The following is a 20,039-nucleotide window of genomic DNA, read 5'->3' as shown; positions in this document are numbered from 1 at the left end:
GAGAAGGCTCCAGGGAGACCTGAGAGCCCCTTGCAGGGCCTAAAGGGGCTCCAGGAGAGCTGGAGAGGGACTTGGGACAAGGGATGGAGGGACAGGACAAGAGGGAATGGTCTCCCACTGATAGAGGGCAGGTTTACATGGGATATTGGCATGGAATTCTTCCCTGTGAGGGTGGGGAGGCCCTGGCCAAGGTTGCCAAGAGAGGCTGTGGCTGCCCTTGGATCCCTGGAAGTGTCCAAGGCCAGGTTTGATGGGGTTTGAAGCAGCCTGGTTTAGTGGAAGGTGTCCCTGCCCGTGGCAGGGGTGGCACTCGATGAGCTGCTGCTGCCTCCTCCTTTTAATCTCCTTTTAACAAACTCTCACTGTTTCTACCCATACAGTCTCTCTGGTCTCTCTGAACATGACATATTCAGGCCACCAGCTTTGCTGCTTGGTTGCTAATAAAGCTTTCACAATATATTTTTCCTCTCTGTCCTACTCCTGGTAGCAGTGCTATTAGTTCCAGTTATAGTCCTTTTTTTTTAGGATTTTTAATTTTCAGGACTTCACAGGATCCCCATCCTGGGGGACCAGGCTGGGAGCTGTGTGCTCTTCTGTACCTGTTGAACCCCCCAGGTTTGAGTCCAGCCATCCCAGCCCACCACTGCTATGACTGCCTGTGCCAGTGCCCCAGTGCTGTTTGGATCTCCACACTGGTGCACATCTCATCCCCTCCCAGTTCCTTCAGCTACTAAAAATTCCAACCCCTCTCTCCCAACCATCCACTCTCTCCGAGGCTGTGTCGATCCAGGTTGCACTTGGCATCGCACATTTTAGGACCCAAAAAGCCTGTTACAAAATCCCTCAGCACTGCCTGCTCCTGTGTAGGACCCCTGCCATGGTCCATGGTGGGCTGAGGACCCATCACCCTCTTCCTTGGTCTGGATGCCCTTTGCCCATGGGATTTCTCTCTCTGTAGCACAAGAGCTGCTGGACTGGGGATGAGGGAGTTGTGATGTCCCTAAAAGCCTCACTGATGACTTTCTCTGTTTCCCTCAGACAGATGTTGTTCCAGAGGACTGAAGTCTGCCTGTGGCCAGTGAACAGATGGCAAATGGTATTTGTCAAAATCCTGAGAAGTCCCTTTTGCACAGCACGAGAGGAATGTGCCCAGAAACCCTGTGTATCTCTGACATCTTTGTTTCCTTGTGCCTTGCCTAAATCTTGGTTTCCCAGGACACCCACATGCCCATTACTGCCTTAAAATGTCTGCAGACAGTACTTTTAAAATTACTTCTCTCTCCAGCATCTTGACAGGCAGCTTGGGACAGGCTGAAGAGGTTGTAATGAACCACAGAGGAGGAAAAGTGCCATGGAGCCAAGGAAATCTGCCTGGAAAATCCAGAAATGATTCCTAAGAGAGGTTTGCACTGATCATTGTGGAATTTATCCAAACCAACTCTGTGCATATTCTTCTTCCAGCTCTGGAAAATATTCTGGGTGGCTGCTCGCCCCTCTGGAGCATCAGCAGGGCCCACCTGGGTGGTAGAGAGGGTGCTCAGATCCATCTGCAAGCTGGATTAAGGTTCTGATGCCTGTGGCCATCTGTGTCAGCTTTATCCCACCTCTTTACCCTGGCATGTGTGCTCCTGCCAGGTTGTGGGGTTGAAGAAGAAGTTGCCAGAAACTAGAGAGAAAATAAGGATTTAAGACGGAAATGATATCCACTGTGTCCCTCTATGGCTCGGGTCAGAGAGGAGATGCTTGTTGCCCAGAGAAGCTGTGACTGCCCCACCCCTGGAAGTGTCCAAGGCCAGGTTGGACGGGGCTTGGAGCAACCCGGTCCAGTGGAAGGTGTCTCTGCCCATGGCAAGAGGATTGGAATGAGCTGAGTTTTAAGGTTCCTTCCCACCAAAACCATTCTAGGATTTGTTGATTCTATGATTTTAAGGACTGCGTGACCACGAGCTGTGTAAATCCCGCCATTGCCGGGCTCATCATTGCTGTCCTCTCTTGCACCGGGCATTTGCATCCCCTCTCCTGCTGGGTCCCCCCTCGGAGCAGGTTTCCCCTGGGCTCTTTTCTCAGCTCAGCACATGGCTCAGTGCCTCGGCGTGCTTTGTGCTGAGCTGGGTGCCCGTTGCTGTAATTTTTACCTGTTTGCGTCCCTTAATCTGTATTTGTTCCCTTGGAAGTGCAGGGAGATCCATTAGGGAAGAGGCGCTGGGTAAACACCGCCCGCTCCCCTCCCCGCCGGCCCCCGGGATCAGCGATTAACCCCGGGTAAACAGAGCCGCCTGCCAGCCAGCCCTCGGGGCACAGGGGACCCGCAGCTGCTCCTCCCCACCTTGGAGGGGGGACAGAAAAGCCGGGGTCGTCAGGGACACTGCCGGAGCAGGAGGGTGGCGTGGAGCTGAAGCGCCCGTGGCACAGTGCCACGGCCCGCTGTCGGCGTGCCATGGGCGGGATCAGCCACCCGCGCTATAAGTAGGGCTGGTGACGATCCACCCTGGCAAACCAACCGCTGAACCCCGGCAAAGCACCCGCTGAACCCTGGCAAACCAGTCACTGAACCGCCTGGCCAAACCAACCACTGAACCGCGGCGCGTGGAGCGGGCAGCGTGGGCCGCGCGGAGCAGGCGCCCAGGAGGAGCTGGGGTGAAGGTGTCCTGTGCTGGGGGGAGCCCAACGGCACCAGATCGATGCCAACACGGTGCCCGTAGGCTCTGGCACGCCCAGGACATGGATCACAGCACTGGGACAGGCCCATGAGGGCTCTCCAGCGGGCCCCGGGCGATGGCAGGAGCTCAGGTGGGGCTCCCGGGAGCCTTCCCGGAGGCCCCAGTTGGGCCCTGCCCTGTCTCTGACTCCGACTCCGACTCCGAGGATGCGGCTGTGGGCGGCACAGGACCCGGTGCTGGGGCACAGAACCCCTCCCAGGTCATCCACAGCGGCCACTTCATGGTGTCGTCCCCGCACAGCGACGCGCTGCCCCGGCGGCGGCACCACCGCGCCGAGCCCGAGCACACCGACCCCCGGAGCATCGACCCGACCCTCACACGGCTCTTCGAGTGCATGAGCCTGGAGTACAGGTGAGTCCCAGAGCCCTCACTCTGGCAGGTGTCTCATGGGCCCCCAGCTCTCTGAAGGCGTGAGGGGCTGAGCCCTGCTGCCCAGCCAGGGCCTTGTTGCCAGCTGGCATCGTCCTCCTCTTCTCCATGGGCTGTAAGTGCCATAGGGTCAGAAAACACCATCCTGGAAGGTTCTGGGGAGAAAGAGCTGATGCTGGGTTGTTGGCCATGGAGCCAGGTGAGAAGTTCCTCCTCTCTTCACGTGTAGCTTGGCTCTGCTCCACTTTCCCATGAGATCCAGCGTCGCTGTGCTCAGCTGAGGCACCCTCGTGGCCAGACTCCCTGCACCCCACAGAGCAGCAGTGACCCCGTGGGCAGCCAGCACTCAGTCTTTAGCAATCCAGCCCAGAGCAGGAGTCCTGCCTTCTGTCCTTGACTCTGTCCACATGTCCTGAGATTATTCCATGACAAGCAGCAGCAGCAGCACCCAGGGCTGGATGGCTGCACAGGCTTTTGTCCAGGGTCTCCCAAAAGCTTCTCTCTTTCTCTCCTGCTAAATTCGATGGGTGACTGCATCATCCCCCTGCCACACAAATCACCCAAGCCCTGCTGACAGCTCTTAAGTGACAACAGGACAGACAGCACCGTGCCTCTTGGTGCCCTGGTCCACACTCTTGAAGGCAGATCCCTCCTTTGCCAAGCCCCTGGGCTGTGACTTCTCTACAGGAGAGCATCAGTGGGACTTGCTCAAGTCAGCACAAAACTGCATAGCCTTCCCAAGGGAAGGAAACCTGGAATTACAATATCCCAGGCGGAAACCTGGAATAACAACGGGCTGCTAATGCTGCATGAAAGCAAAAGCTCAGCAATGCAGCCTTGAAGAGGTGCCCATTGCCTTCCTCCTCATTCAGGGTCTCATCCAGGGCCTGAGGTCTCAGGTTTGCCTTGAAGTCCTTGAGTGCTCCGTGTGATGGAATATGTGGTTACTACCAAAGTCCCTCTCCAGCTCAACTGGAACCCCTTCATTCACTGGAAGGGGCTCTGAGGCCTCCCTGGAGCCTTCTCATCTCCTGGGTGGACACCCCCAGCTGTCCCAGCCTTTCCCTTGCTAATACAGTTTGACACCCTTGTAGGCAGCAGCTGGAGGAAGGTACCAGAGTGGGAAAATGCAGTTCAAAGGTGCTTGGTGCACCTCTACATTTGGTCTCATCTGATTTGATACTTCTCTGCCATCTCCTGCCGTTTCACACCTCCCATCCCAGGCAGGTTCCCCAGATGGGGGTTGGTTCATCATGACCTCAGCTGGAGCCACCAGCCCAAGGTCCCCCAGTCCTCAGGACAGCAGCCACAGTTTATTGCAGACTAACTCCCTAACCAAGGAGGAACCACCACAGAAAGGTGTCAGCTGGGAGGTCCTTTTGGAATTCATCATCCAACTCCTTTGCAGGGCAGGGCTGGGTCCAAAGCCAGGTCAGGTTGTTCAGGGCCATTACTGACAGACGTGAGCCCACCTTGTTCCAGCCTCCCCAGGGCTGCCTTGCTCTCACAGGGAGGAGTGCTGTCCATGGCTTTAGCTGGAGTTTCCCTGTTCCAACTAGTGTAGCTGGTGGCAGTAAGTAGATTCTCTCATCACCTTCTTCAGGATGAACAAACCCATCCCTCTCCCTCCTCTTCTGCCATGTGCCTTAATCCCCAACCATCTGAACACCCTCCTCCGGGATTGCTCCAGTTTGTGAACCTCCATCTTGGACCAGGAGACCAGTCTGGGCACAGTATCCAGCCTTGGCCGTCACAGTGTGGAGCAGAGGGGAACTGTCCCACCTCCTGGTGAGCTGTGACTGCTGCAGCCTCACATCCCTTGCTGTCTGCAGCCCTTTCAAGGGCCACTCACTAAACTTCCCCTGAACATTTTTCAATGGCTATAGCTGGAATTCCTCCCCTCTCCAGCATTCCTCCTGGGCATTTCACAGACATTATGGCAGTCTTGTCTCAGCCCAAGCAATCACCCCAGGGATCTGACTTATTTTCTCCTCCTGGGCAGGACGGTGCATCTCCCCCTTGCTGGGAAAGGAACGCTCTCTCCCCATCAAGGTTTGCTTCCAGCAGTAACTTGTTCCCTCAGATCCCTCAAAGAGAGGCAATCCCTGCTCCAGAGTCTTCCTCGTGGTGCTGGAGGCTGGGATGAAACAGTTCCTTTTTACCCATATTCCAGGACACTTATAGCAGCTCTCCTGGGAAAGGCTTAATGATTCTCTCCCACTCCTTCTCCTGCAACAGCCTTCATTTCTGGAATCCCTTCCTTGGATAGTTTTTTCTCCCGTGGGTGATGTTTCTCCCTGCAGCTCACCTGGCTGCCCCTCCTTCCCCAAAAGGATGAGTGTGGAGCTGAACTGTCTGGGCTCACAACCCTTCCCATGACACATTCCCAGGAATCACTGACCTGGGGAACATCCTCCTGAAGGGAGAAAAACTGGGGGGCGGGCTGGGAGCTGCAAACTGCAGCCTCTCGTGGTCTTACCTGGCACACATCTGCCTCAGCTCCCCAGAGTGTGGTGTGGATGAACCTCCTCTTCTCCCTGCAGGTAACAAGGGAGAGATTCAGCAGGTAGGGACGTTAGGCTGGGAACTGACCTGGAGTATCCACCCTGCCCCTCTTGAGATTCAAAACAAGGCAGCTTGTGTGCCAGTTCCCTGCTAATTCATCCTCCTGGCAGGCTCTGTGTCTCCCCTGGCAGAGGGGGAATTGCTGCTATGGCTTCAACACACTCTCTGATTGATTTTCTAGTTCACAGTGCCTTAAACACTCCCACAGGGGCAGTGAGCATCAGACAGAGACCCCAGGGATGCACAAGCTGAGCTTCCCTCTCTCCATTTCCTTCTGGCAGAAGTCCCCCCCCAATTCCAGGGGGTCTGACGAGGGGGAAAGTCTCTCCTACTCAGGCTAAACCCACCCACACTGCCCTGTGCTTGTGCTGTCATTAGTGTCAGGGAGCTGTGAGCCTTTTCTCTATCATTCCCCAGGGTTTGGGGGCTGATCCTGTCCAAGGATCGTGTGGAGGGGCTGGGCTGGTGTGCTGCAGTTCCCACACTGATGCACTGGGGGGATCATACCTCCAGAGACCACCAAGATAACTGGCTGTGGAGGTGTAGCTTGTCTTGTAACTCTCCAGCTCTCAGGTGACTTTTTGCACGAGTTTTTCAATGCCTTCCCTTCTCATCTGGGACAGGAAAATGTCTGTTCCATCTCTGCTTGGAGCATGCACAGAGCAGGTCCTGGCATCATCCCAGCACATTCTACCAACACCTTTGTTCAGCACCATCCCTGGATCCCCCCTGGGCTGAGCTCAGTCCCACCACAGCTGGCACAGCAGCTGCTTCATCCACAGCAAAGGAAACAGCTTGTTTAGGTAGTGGAAGGTGAATTTGAACACAGCCATTTTTCCCTTAGGGTGAACTTCCCAGGGAAACCGTGGTCAGATTTTTAACTTTCTTTGCCAGACTCTGGATTTTAAAACATCGAAATTCAAGAAAATGCATGACCATGGTAGTAAAATTTGTGAGAAATGGAAGATGAGTGTTCAGGACCTGCAGGGAACACCGTCCTCCTTCCTGCCAGCCCCAGGAACAGCAGTGTCCTACAGTCCAGGGAGCGAGGGGGGCTCTGATAGACCCACAGGGATCCTGCTCCTTGGAAGGGATGAGCAGGTTTGTTCCTGCCAGGGACCCTCAGCTCAGCTGTTCCCCTCCTGCTGCCACTCATTTATCTTCGTGCAGCCCCTGCATCTCTCCAGATCACTCTTTCCTGCTTCTTTTGCTGCTGATGGGGGGAAAAGAACCAATTTTGCCACAGAATCAGAGACTCCAACATCTGGAAGTGGGTAAATAAGCCACGGAGCAAACAAGGTGCTGTGGACCCACACTGGGGTTGGACCCAGGCTGAGCTCTGCTCTCACATCACCCCATCCCACAAATACCCTGTAGCCCAGGGTGGGATCTGTTTCCCAGTCCCTCTGACAGTGTGGGGCAGCAAGCCCTCAACCTGTTTAGGGCACTGTAAATCCTTCCCACGGTTCGATGTGGGGTTTGCATCCATCTCCCTGGGGAGATAATTTCAGGAAAGGGTAGGGCCCTATACAAGGCAAAGCAGGGAGCAAAGGTCAGCCTGATAAGCCCCAAAAATGAAGGGATCATTAAGGGGGGAAAAAAGGCAGCAAAGCCCAAAGGCATCACGCCTCTGCCTCCAGACCCCATGGCAGCTCTGTGGCCGCGGCCCCACAGGCCCTACGCGTGACCAAGGTGTCTGATTGCACCCCAAGGCCTTGGGCTGCTCCTTTCAACTGTCTGTGAGTGAGAAGCCTGGCCTTGACCAGCAGGATTTGGCCACGTGCCCTGGAAACCCGTCCTTTCCATTGGCTCCTCCGCTTGGCAGCACCGAGCTGTTTGCTTTGGTGCCGCTGGGGAAAGTTCAAAATCCTGGTGATAGTGGAGTGGCCAGCGTGTAGCCAAGTCCTTAACTCTCTGCAGGCTGGAGCCAGCCCCTGGGGCTGTGGGTTGGGCTGTATCTCCCTTGGGAAACTCTCCCCATCCCCCTCAGTGGGTGGGAGCACCCACTCCCAGACACATCCCTGCATCAGGCTCTGGAGGTGGAGGGTCCCTGGTCCTCCTGCTCTGCAGGAGGCAGATTTCAAGACAAGTCAAAGCAGAACCCACCAAAATCATATTTAGAGAATTCCTGGAGGTTTCACAAGCTCAAATGAACAAGCACAGAGGCTTCTTACACCATTCTCATCCCCAACACCTCCCTGGGGACACAGCCCGGAGGCACCTGGATGCACCCAAGGAGAGGCTGGGAACAGGGGATACAGCACCCCAGCCTCCACCTTTCCTGCTCCCTGCATGAGCCAAGGAAAAGTGGGACTCAGAGCAGCACTGAGATCTTTAGGGGACAGACTCTTGGTTGGGGACGGATGCCATGCAGGCTGCAGCCACTTCTCAGAGGGACCCCTGGAGCAGCTGGAATTGCACCAGGGCCATGCCCTGAGGAGTGGGAGAGCTGGGAGAGGTGACCCCAAAGTGAGGCAGAGGGACCCCTGGGGCAGCAGGACCCCCAGGACCTCCCCAGTGGGGACACATGAGGGGTTGTGTCCCTTGGCTGGATGGAAACAAGACAGTGAGTGAAATGAGGCTTCCCCCAATGCAGGTCCCATCAGAGACATCCCCACCACACAAAGAGCTGTAGAACAAACACAGCTGCCTCTGGGAACATGGAAATGGGAAGCAGGGAGCCCAGTTCGGGCTGGGGGGCACAAGTTTGCAGGGATGGATATGTAGAAGAGCTCAGGGCAGCTCTGGCTGAAGGCTGGGCTGGTCTTGCTCTCTGTGTGTCTTGGGGCTCAGGCAAGTGTCCCTTAACGTCCAGGACATCCTCCAGTGCTGTCCTGCCTTCCCAGATCCCCCAGGATGGCTGCCCCTGCCTGCCCCAGCTGAGAGCAGCATTTCCAAGTCTTTCCTGGCATGAAAAGGAGGGTCAGAAATAGCTGCCCAAACGCTATGATGAGGCAAGAGCCACCACAGCACATGTTCCTGGGCGTCTCGCCTGGGCAGGAGACTTCCCTTCCTGTCCCCTAGGGCTGGGACACAGCTGGCCTGGTCAGGGACAGTGGGATCCCTCCTCAGAGCTGGGGTTCCAACCTCGAGGAGTCAGTTCCTCTGTGTGCTGTGCTTTAATCCTGGGGGTTTGAGAAGCCTCCCGTGGGTCTGTGAAGCTCAGGGATTGGGCCTGTGCTGGTCTCTGGGTGCTCAGGAGTTGGGAATGCCCCTGTGGGTGCTCCCAGAGGTGCCTGACAAGCCTCCTGTAGCAGAGCCACGCTGCTGTGCCTGCTCCTGACCTGACACCAGGCTGGTGGCCCCTAAGCATGTTCCCCCAGGCATGTCTGGAGGCACAGCCCCCCGGGGAGACCCCGAACAGAAAGGACTGTGGGATGGTGCCCCTCAGCCTCCCCTTTGCTTGGTGTTTCAGTGGGAAGCTGGTGTCACCCAAGTGGAAGAATTTCAAGGGGCTGAGGCTGCTTTGCCGGGATAAAATCCGTCTCAACAACGCGATCTGGAGAGCGTGGTACATCCAGTGTGAGTATGGGCCAGACCCTGCTCCCTCTGCCAGGCTGTGCCCAGGGGGGATGGAGCTGGCCATGCAGAGGTGCATGGATAAAGCCAGCTGTGCTCTCCCCTGTGCAGATGTGGAGCGGAGGAAGAACCCTGTGTGTGGCTTCATCACCCCTCTGGAGGGGTTGGAGGCTGATGAGCACCGAAAGCCAGAGGTAGGGCAAGGTCCCTCGCAGGTCTGGGTGGCACAGCAGGGAGCTGGAGACCCATCTGCTGGGAAAGGTGTTTCTGACATGGCACATGGCCCCTGCCTGTGGGATGTTGGAGCCGGGGGACTCAGCCACAACCCCCTACCCTGCCCCCCCAGGCTGTTGTGCTGGAGGGCAAGTACTGGAAACGCCGCATCGAGGTGGTGATGAGGGAGTACCACAAGTGGAGGATCTACTACAAGAAGAGGGTGAGTGGCTCTGCCCGTGCTGCTCCCCATCCTGAGGCAGTGCCAGCAGTGGGGTGGAACACCAGTGTGCCCACTCTGCAGCTGTGGCTGGCAGGGAGGGGTGTAACAGGCTCTTGCCAGCACGGGAGGGAGCTGCTGGCTGCCCCTCTTGAGCTGCCACCCTCACCCTACCCCCACACCATACCCACCCTGCCTGGGGGGTGACACAAACTGTCTTCTCCTTCAGCTCCGAAAGTCCACGCGGGAGGGCGAGATCTCCAGTCCAAAGCAGGTGAGTCTGCTGGGAAAGGGTGGGGAGGGGGAAAAGGGGGCACAGTGCAGACCCCTCACTGGGTAGCTTGGGAGAAGGGCAGAGGCAAGTCCCATGGGATGGCATGCCAACCACTTGAGATGCTGGATTCACCTTTCTGGAAGCAGCAGAGTGCCAATGTAAAGTGCCAATAAAAGGAGTGATAACACTGTGGGAAGCATGGGGGATGCCAGGGAGAGCAGCCACGGAGCCAGGCATGGACCCTCCCCACGAGAGGTGCCCAGCTGGCTCCTCTGCTCCATCTCACGCAGGATGAGGATGTCTGGAGGCCAACAGAGAAATGGTGCAACCAGCTCTTCTGCAACGTGGTGCCAATGCTGCTCGGGGATGAGGAAGAGGAGCCTGGGAGCAGGCAGCACTTTGACTTGGACACCTTCCTCTCAGACATATCTGACACCCTCTTCACCATGACACAGATGCCCAGCGCCCACCAGGCACTCCCTGAGGACGGTAGGTGCCCCAGACTGTGCTCCAGCAGGATGTGAAGGAGGAGCAGGGTGGTGGGATAGCCCTGTCTCTCCACACCCACCTCCCTGCCCAGGGAAGGGTCCAGTGACACAGGGTGACTGGGGTGACACAGAGAGGTGGCAGGTAGTGGTGGGAGCAGCCCTGAAGGGGGGTCTTAGGGGTGCAGTGGCCAGGCTCTGATGTTCCAGCTCTGTCCTCTTCCAGTGTATGTTGGGAATGCTGACATGATACAGCCGGATTTGGCACCCCTGCAGCCCAGCCTGGATGACATGGACATCTCAGGTAAGAGCCAGCCTGGACGTGGTACCACATCCCACACAGCCCTGCCCCCTGTGGCAGCACAAAATGGGGAGTCAGAGGGTTGGCCAGGCTACAGAGGGAGGTGCTGGGGCAGGCAGAAGCACCAGACACCCAGTGCCATGGGAAAAGCAGCATGGATGGGCAGGGGCCATGGAGAGGGGATTGGTGTGCTTGCCTGCACCTGGACAGAGCCACAGAGAGCTGGGAAAGTTCAGGCCAGGAGCTGTGGGAGGGGATTTCTACAAGCAGAGGATCTTTCCAGGAGTGCCAAAGCCCCTCGTTTTGGCTGCAGACAGAGGAAGGACAATTGAGTTCTGCGTCTCCTCCTCACCTCAGTGCCCAGCCAGCCCCAGGCTGAGCAGCCCAGGGGGCAGGGACCCTGCACTGGGCTATGCTACATCCCCTGGGGACAAGCCACTGTCCCTGCCAGGCTACCCAGAGACAAACCTGGCACTGGTGTCCAGTTGGGGCAGGGGGCTGTGGGGGGGAACACCAGGAAGGGGGCAGTAGCAGCCTCCCCCACACTGCCATGCAGGCTCTGGGCCGTGAGTGTCCCTGTGTGCCATGGGATCAGCTGGGACATGTCCTGGACTCAGCAGTGTCCTCACATGCCAGGGCATGTGAGGACAGCACCCCAGCACCCCTGGGGACCAGCTTTGCCCTCGAATGTGCCAGAGCTGGGCACACTGTGGGGGTTGGTGGCTGCAAGCCCTCCCAGGTAGCTGATGGCCTTGGGCTCCCATGTGAGCCTGGAGCTCCAGGGCCCGTCTTCACTTCCTTCAGCAGGAGGAAACAAGGGCCCTTGCGCCATACAGCTGAGGGGTGATGCAAGACCAGATGCTGGAAGGGAGCAGGATGGGCACTCTGTGTGCCAGGGCAGGCAGTGGGATGCCCTGGGGATGGATGAGGTGGGAAGACTCCTGCCAGCACCTCCTCAGCTCATTCTCTCCAGAGGTCCCATCAGGGTGAACCACACTGGGAAGAGGATCTGTCCCCATGGCTGACCCTTTGTCCCCTGTCCCCTAGTGCCCCACGTGGACATCAGTCAGTGGATGGCTCCAAGGGGGTCAAATTGACCCTTGAGAAGTGTTCCTCCCCCACAAGAGGTCCTGCACGGTGTCACAGCAGCAGCCCCAGCACCGCTCTGAGGGCCCAGCATGGCCTCATGCTCAAGCAGATGGCAGGAGCACAGCAGTGCTCAGCTGAACCAATGTATCAGTCAGGTTGGCTTTTTTCCTGGGAAAAGGCCTGCATTTTGCTCCAGGGTGCTGTCTGGGAATAGGATGGGTCTTACTTGCAGGCCCCTCAATCACAGGGAAGTGTTCTTTCCTGCTCTACCTGTGCCCAGCGTCTCAGAACGGGGACACTGCTGCGGCTGGGGAGGGTCACAAGTCCTGCTGGGATCAGGGACAGGGGCCCAGCTGTGGCTCCTGGACTGCTGGGGGACAGCATTCCATGGGGTGCTTGGAGACTCATGGGTGGGAGTTTTGTCCTAGACATGGAACATTTCCTGGGACACCTTGTGGGGCAGCTCCCTGGATGATGAGGGGTTACAGCCGAGGGCTGTGTGTTTGCCATGTTCCCCATGGGGAAGCAGGGAGAGGAGATGGGGATGAACGGTGGGTGCTGGCTGCCACCAACCCCATTATGTCCCAGAGGCCACTTTTCCGGCGGGGCAGGCCATGGTTTTCCGTGGATCCCTCACGCAGAGCTGTGCGGGGTGGGCACCGCGGGGTCACAGGGCTGTCACCGTGCCGGGTGTCCCTGGCAGAGCTCAGCGCCTGCCAGTCAGTGCCTGCGAGCCAATCCCCAAATGAGGAAGCATCTGTGTCCACGGCGGGTCCGGAGCGCGGTGCGGGGCGGATGGAGAAGTCCCGATGGCAGAGGCGAGGGAGCAGCCCGGCCCCGCGCCCCGCGGGCACCGCGCTCCAGGTAGGACCCGCGCTGGGCACGGGGGCTCTGGGGGCTGGGCTGGCCGTCCCACGGGGTGGCACTGCCCTGCTGCTCTGCAGGGCTCTCCCAGAGCCCGGGGTCGGTGCTGGAGGGTCCTTAGGTTGGGAAGGGGCTCTGCAGCCCCAATCCCAGCAGAGAGCAGCCCCAGCTTTGAGCAGGGTGCCAAAGGTGTGGTGCGCTGACCACGTGGGCTCTTCTCCCTCGAGCAGCACTGTGCCCTGGCCCTGCTGCACTACCTGGAGAAGGGCAGGGTGATGTGACAGTGAGGAGGAGCATGGGCAGGAGCTGTGGGATGGGGAAGGGGCAGAAGAAAGGGAGGATAGAACTCCCAGGGGCTGCTATCCCTGTAGCACAGCAAGAAGCACAAGAGACACAAACCTGACAAGCTGGACACTAGAAATGCCTATAAATACCCACAGAGCTTTGGTACCAGTGGCAGCCCAGTGTGGGCACAGTGGAGGTGGGGGCAGAGTGAGGCTGGGCTGCATCCCAGGAAGGGTGAGACCCTGCCTGGCAGCATCATGGCACTCACTGAGTGCCAGCCCATGGAGGGGCAGGAGTGGCCCTGCCGTGCTCCCAGGGACTCACCACAGCCTTGGCAGAGGGAAGGGGCAGTCTAAGGGCTGGCTGGGGCAGCTCAGCAGCAGCTCTGCCCCATCTTACACTGCTGTTTCCCTCAGATGGCAGCACATGGCATGCTGGAATCATCACCATGCCCAGTCCTGTGGCATCCCACGGCGCTGGCATGTTTGCTCCTCTGGTGTAGATTCAACGGGGTTTCAGGCCTTTGTGGGTCCCAGTCAGGGCATCCTGGGTGCTGGAGCCTGGACCATGGCCGGTGCCCTGGCCATGGCTGCACCCACCGGGCAGGCAGAGCTGGCAGCAGGGCCTGGAGGCGGCACCACCAGTGCCAGACGAGGGCTGGAGAGCATGGCCGGGTGCTCCCCAGAGGAGATGCTTGTGCCTGTCCCAGGGTGGCTGCTCAGGCACAGAGCCAGTGCCAGGGGCTGGCAGGCAGCAAACCCGACGAGCCCTCCTGCTCCGTCCTACAGGGAAGCATCCAGCAGCCCCATCCCAGTCCCAGAGTCATCCTCTGCCCCCTCTCCCGGTGGCAGTGCCAGAGCGAGCGCTGGCATTGAGAGCTGAGCCGAGGTGGGCATGGGGCTGATGTGCCCAGGGAGGTGGTGGCTGCCCAAAGTGTCGGGCCAGCCCTCCGTGCCACGGCGTCTGGGCCTGCGGAAGGAGCAGGGCTGTGGGAAGGAGACAGGAAGGGAGCGGGAGTCGCGGCAGGGTCACGCGGCTCGGCTTCGGGAAGGCCATGGGATGTGGTTACCCACAGGCTGCACGCACAGAGCACTGGGGTGGGGAGGACAGCACTCACCACCGCTCCAGGGGACTGTCCACATTCCCTTATCACTTGGGAATGCTCATCTGGAACCCCCTGCAGTGCCCCCAGCCTGGGTGTCATTGTCCCTGCCCCTGATACAGCCCCACACACCCCTGGGAGCAGCTGGGGGCTGGAGAACATGGAGCCCAGCTGGGTACAGGGATGGGATCTCCACCCTCAGGTGGCATTCCGGGTAGGTTTTCCTGTCCCCATGCATGTGGCAAAGCTGGCCCTGGGTGACAAATCTGCTGGAGCTGCCCCAGTTGCACATGGTGAAGGGAGGATTGGCAAGTCCCCAGCAGTGCCAGTAACAGGATACGGCTCCACCCTACGTGCCCCGGTGCTTGTCCCCCGACTCTGGGCAGGTCCCCTCATGCCAGTCACCATGTCTCCACTTGGCCCTGCAGATCTCTTCTTCAGCCACAGAACACCCCCATTGCAGACACAACTGGGCTACCAGGAGCCGTCCTGCTTCTTGCCCATGGCCGAGCCCCTGTTTGACACCGGGGGGTCCCTGATGAGTGCTCGGGGGCTGCCTGCAAGCCCTGAGGCCCCTCTCTCCCCTGGCACCCTCCTCCAGGTGAGCAGAATCCCAGCCCACAGCCGGTGGCGGTCGGTGCCCCAGCCACCCTTCCTGACCCTCTGGTGTCTCCCACAGCCTGGCAGTGCCTCCCAGCTCAGCCTGCACAGCGCCTTCCTGGGCCCCGAGCTGCCCCCAGCCCCCCTGCCCCCCGAGCCCTCCTCTGCAGTGCCCAGCAGCCTCAGCCCCCAGCTCCGACACAAGCCCCCGCTGCAGTACGACCTCCCCACCAAGTGCCTCAGCCTGGAGCCGCCAGGACCCCACTACATCCCCCCCATCCTGTCCCCTGGGGCGCCACTACCGAGCCCAGACCCCCGTTCTCCCCCGCCTCGGCCCCCCGCTCCAAGTTCCCCTACGCCAGCTCCCCGGCCCCTCTCTGCTCACCCACCCCTCCTCCCCCTCTCAGCCCCCTGCTTCGCCCCCCACTCCCCGGGGCTGGGCTACCCCACAGCCATGGTGCCCCCGGGGTACCCCGGCCCCGCTGCCCCCCCACTCCTGCCCCCCGCCCTGCTGGGCGACCCCAGGTTTGCCCCCCACAAGGGGCTGCCCCAGGGCGGGGGGGGCCGGCCCAAGGCCAAGCCCGGTGGCACCAAAGCCAGGAGGCTGCCAGGACCCCCCGAGCCCCACCTGCCTGTGCCCAACCCCTGCCTGAGCCAGCTGCTGACCACAGGTAATGGGGCTGGGGGGCTCTGGGGCGGCACAGGAGTGAGCTGGGGGGGATGGTGTGGGAGGGATCAGAGGGGGGACCCCGCTTTCTCCCTGGGGTTGGGGCACAGGGGATGCTGGGCAGGGCACATGGCTGTCCCCGTGGGGGCAGTGCCAAACACAGGGGTGAAGATCCTCCCAGCTCCAGGAGCCAGAGGGAGCCGAGGCCCAGTTGGCCCTATGGCTTGGCCATGGGCACTGCTGGCAAGTCCCTGTGTCCCCAGGCTGGTCTCCATGGACACAACATCACAGGTGTCCTGCCCAACTTGCTGCCTGTGGGTGCGAGGGGACAGGTGCCTTCACACTGTTGTGTCCCTGTCCCTGTGCTTGGCTGGGGAGGAGCTGGGTGTCCCTGCCTGCACGAGGCTCCCAAGGACATCCCCTCTGCCAAGAGGGAACTGGCACCTCTCTCTCTGGGGGTGCATCCCCCTTCTCAGAGCAGTCTGGCAGGGAAGGGGCTGCAGCAGTGCTGGTGTGGGGGGCAGGGAAGGTCACCCCAGCCCTGACAGCCCCACGCAGAAGAGCCCATCTGCTCCCTGCCCTCTCAGCCAAGCAGGACCCAGCCCTGGATGCCCCTTGCTCGATGGATGCAGGACTCCTGCCCACAGCCCCTGTCTCCCCGGTAAGCATTCACCTACCTCCCAGCTTGGGAATTGTCCCCTCCCCACATTGGGAATTGCCCCCTCTTGGCTGCTGGGGCATGGGGGGAGAAGGGGCAGGGGGGACATGGGCTCCAAGGGAGTCAAACTTTGCTGTGGGCTGGACAGGCATGGGGGAAAGGAGGGGACATGTGGCTGGAGGTGGCAGGAGTCACCTGAGTGTCTTCTGTAGAAGAACCAGGGCAGAGGTGGGAGACACACCTTTCCTGGGGCTCCAGGGCTGAGGCTGCCCCTGCAGATGGTTCAGTGGGATTGCCCTTCCCTTTCCCTTGTGGAGGTTTGGCTTTCAGTGCCAAATGTGGGGTGCTGATCCCCTAACTCCCCTCCCCTCTGCCTTCTCGCAGCAGCAGAGCACTGTTCCCGAAGTCCCTGCCACCTTCCTCTCCAGAACAGCCCAGCTGAGCCCAGGACTGGCTCCTGGCTCCAGCCCTTCCCCAGTGGTGCCGGTGCCGCTGGCGGGCACGCAACCGGGCTCCCTGAGAGCCCCCAAGGCAGAGCAGCTGTCCCCCACCTCAGCTTGTGGTAAGTCAGGGGCACCCCAAGGAGCTCCACAGGGCACCACTATTCCTGCAGAGAGCTTGGACCAAACATTGTGGGAATGTTTCATTTCGGCTTCAATCCCAGCTATTTCCCTTCACCCAACCGAGCACAGAAGGTTCCTCCCCGCAGGGAAGGCACAGCCCATTCACCTGGCTCCTTCTACAGGGGCAAAAAGCAGAAATAGGAAAAGACAAAAACAGAGCAAAATGTCTGACTGTGGTTTTGAAACCCCAGAGCTTGGTTTTGGAGCAGGAAGCGCCTGCTTTCACCCGCGGAAACCAGCGCGGCCGCTGGAAACCAGGCTCTGGTGCCGTTCCCAGTTCAGTCTGGTGCTGCACACCACAACCTCGCTGCCCTCGGGACTCTTGCTGGATATTTCTACCCCAAGAAACACTGGGAATTTAAAATGTCCCATCCCAGATGTTCTCATTTCTGAACAGTTGTAAATGAGTAGGATTTGGGGTAATGTGTGGTTAAGAGGCTGGAGCAGAGCATCCCAGTTAGAGGGGTGAGTGCCCCAGGGCAGGGGCAGCACTGTGGGTGCTCCTTGTCCCAGTGTGTGACAGGTGTCACACTGTCACAAGGGGCTGCTGCTGCCCTCTCCCCAAAGCAGCATTTTCCATTTTCCAGGCAGCAACTGGCGCAAGCCCAGCCAGGCTTCTCCAGGACCCACTGCAGGGTTGGGCACTGGCATCTCCATGCACCACACCGTGTCCCGTCGGGGCAGGCCTGAGTCCAACAAGGTATGGCAGGAGTTCCATATGCACCCCCCTTTCCTCCTGCCCCCCAAAACTCCATCCACCCTCACTGCAAGCTTTGGGCCAGCCTGTCCCTGCTGGGGCTGGTGGCCCGTGGCCATCCCCGCTGCTGGGAGGTGCCTGACAGCGCTGCCCCGCAGCTGGAGAGCCGCCGCATCACGCACATCTCCGCCGAGCAGAAGAGGCGCTTCAACATCAAGCTGGGCTTCACCACGCTGCACAGCCTGGTGAGCACGCTGAGCACCCAGCCCAGCATCAAGGTGAGCACCCAGGCCCAGCTCTGGGCACGCAGGGACGCGGTGTGTCACACCTGGGGATGCTGCATCCCCGCTCTGCCCCAGAGCACAGAGCTCCTGCCCCTGTAGGCACGTGGAGACCTGCACCGTGCGGCCGTGCCAGGGCGCTCTGGGCTCTGGAGACTGTGCCAGGGTGATCTGGTCCCCTTTCCCCTCTCACCCTGTGGTCCCCCAGGTCAGCAAGGCCACCACCCTGCAGAAGACAGCCGAGTACATCTGCAAGCTGCAGCAGGAGCGGGCGGCTCTGCAGGATGAGGCACAGCGGCTGCGGGAGCAGATCGAGGAGCTCAACAGCTCCATCAAGTAAGGGGGGACATGGCTGGGGGGGCACTGCCTGCTTTGGGGTGTCCAGGCAGGGCAAGTGGCAGTGCTGGGGTGGCAGTAAGACATGGTAGGTCTCCCTGGAGCACCTGAACCTCCTAAAACCCTGGCTGGGAGAGGGCTGATGCTCAAGAGGCAGTTACTGCTTGGGACCAGCGTGGGAGAGGGACACTGCCTGCCCACCCCCTGCTGAGAGCTGAGGTCCTGAGGGAGCCTCTGAGGTCCTGTAGGGCCCCATGGGCAGCACTTGTGCCTCCCAAACACGGCCCCATGGCCCTGCTTGTGCCCCACAGCCTGTGCCAGGAGCAGCTGCCGGCCACGGGGGTGCCCATCACGCGCCAGCGCTTCGACCACATGCGCGGCATGTTCGACGAGTACGTCCGCTCCTCCACGCTGCACAACTGGAAGTTCTGGATCGTATCCTTTGGGGCCAGTGCCTGCTGCTCCCTCTGACCCCTCCACCAGACACCAGGTGCTCTGGTTCACCCGCTGCTGCCAGGTCTCTGGGGTCCCTCCGGCTCTACAGGCCCTGGAGACCCAGGGAGATGTTCCCCAGCCAAGGGCACATGGTGGGAACATGCTGAGATGCTGTGGCTAGGAGGAGTCTTCTGTTACAAGGGAGCAAAAATAGTAGGAAGAAATGGTTAGTCTTCAGGGAAATGGAAAGTGGAGCTGAGCTCATGAAGGGAATTGTTCCTGGTGAGATGGGAGCTGGCTCTTAGAGGCAACAGCCATCAGCCAGGGATTAGGAGAGGTCCAGACACAAAGCTGGGGACATGATGGCTTGGTCTTGGTGGCTGCATGGCACACCTTGGAAATCCAGGGAGGGAGAGGACCAAGGGCAAGGAAACCTGTGGGCCAAGGGCTGGATCTGCTCCTCCATGAGCAGGGATTAGACACACTGGGACCATTAATCTTGCAGAGACTGCGAGGCCTCCCAAGTGGCAGAAGGGTGGGCAGGCACTGCTGCCCACAGTCTCACCCAGTGTGGGACATCTGGGTGAGGCAGAGGTGGCTCCTGACACAGAGTTGGGGAGCTCCTTCCTCAGGACACTGAGTATCCTAAAGCCAGCATGGGCTCCAGGACACTGGAGCTATCTGTGTGGATTACTGCTGGTCCAGCAGTTCTGTTCCACAGCTGGGCAAGGAGATCTGTCCTGCTGCCGAGGGGGGGTGATGCCCACGCCTGGCAGGTGGGAGCCCATGGCTGTGGCAAGGCTGGTCCTTAACTCCTCTGCTCCCACCAGTTCAGTATCATCATGCGGCCCCTCTTCGAGTCCTTCAATGGGATGGTGTCCACGGCCAGCATGGAGAGCCTCACCCAGACATCCCTGGCCTGGCTGGACCAGCACTGCTCCCTCCCAGCGCTTCGGCCGAGTAGGTGTCCCGAGTGAGCGGGGTGGGCACGGACTAAGGGAAAGGCTGAGGGGAAAAAGACAGCAGTGTCCTGAGGGAAGGAGGGAGAGGCTGATCCGTGGGATGTCCCAGGGCTTGTGCTCAGTGCTTTGCCCTGCTCCTGTCATCCCCACCTCCCAGATGAGCTTTCTGCGCCCTAACCCGGTGTCCTGGCAGGGCAGGCTCAGCCCTCCCCAAAGCCCCACAGGGTGGGTTTCCCTTCGCCCCGTCTGCTGGGGGTTGGGGCAGGGACCTGTCCCACTGTTCCGGCAGCTGGAGCAGGGGTGGGCAGCGCCATCTCCCGCAGGGTGGGTCACCCCTCGCAGCCCCCGAGGGGCGTCGGGCAGTGACCTGTCCCCCTTGTCCCCACAGCCGTCCTGAGCTCCCTGCGGCAGCTGAGCGTCTCCACCTCCATCCTCAGCGACCCTGCCCGTGTCCCCGAGCAGGCGGCGCGGGCGGTGGCGGCGCTGGGACGCGGCAACTTCTCCTCCTGACTGCCCCGGGGGGGCAGCCCGGGGGCTCCGGCTGCCCCCATCTTCCCCCCCGATAAAGGACTCGCTGTGCCACGGGCCCCGCCTGGTTCTTCACCCTGGGGCTGCTCTGGGGCACGGCCGGGAGGGGCGGGGGGGAACTGGGGATGGAGGGGGTGAAACCAGAATGGGGAGAGTCGGACTAGGCTGGGAGGGGAGACAGGGGCTGGGGAGAGATGAGAGGAACCGGGGCTGGGGAGGTTACTGAGACAAGGGGGGTCAGGTTAG

The 20,039-nt window shown here is 60.0% G+C and overlaps 2 protein-coding genes across 2 annotated transcripts in view; one reads left to right on the top strand and one right to left on the bottom strand.

Moving 5' to 3' along the window:
- Positions 1–20,039, bottom strand: part of BAZ1B (bromodomain adjacent to zinc finger domain 1B) — a 192,446-nt gene that overhangs the window by 65,549 nt on the left and 106,858 nt on the right. The gene's annotated exons all lie outside the window — the stretch shown is intronic.
- On the top strand, positions 2,429–19,847 carry MLXIPL (MLX interacting protein like). Its single transcript, XM_050325983.1, is given in 20 exon segments — positions 2,429–3,071; positions 9,070–9,176; positions 9,285–9,367; positions 9,520–9,609; positions 9,836–9,880; positions 10,171–10,369; positions 10,592–10,669; positions 14,435–14,607; positions 14,686–14,911; positions 14,914–14,973; positions 14,976–14,999; positions 15,002–15,277; positions 15,861–15,934; positions 16,316–16,493; positions 17,142–17,254; positions 17,410–17,529; positions 17,741–17,868; positions 18,180–18,303; positions 19,134–19,263; positions 19,654–19,847. Coding segments are annotated over 20 exon segments (2,646 nt in total). The 5' UTR covers positions 2,429–2,775; the 3' UTR covers positions 19,776–19,847.

The sequence above is a fragment of the Myiozetetes cayanensis genome, unplaced genomic scaffold (genome assembly GCF_022539395.1).
Source record: "Myiozetetes cayanensis isolate MyiCay16 unplaced genomic scaffold, myiCay2020 scf30, whole genome shotgun sequence".
Taxonomy (NCBI): Eukaryota; Metazoa; Chordata; class Aves; order Passeriformes; family Tyrannidae; genus Myiozetetes; species Myiozetetes cayanensis.
This window is presented reverse-complemented; position numbering and strand designations above follow the sequence as displayed.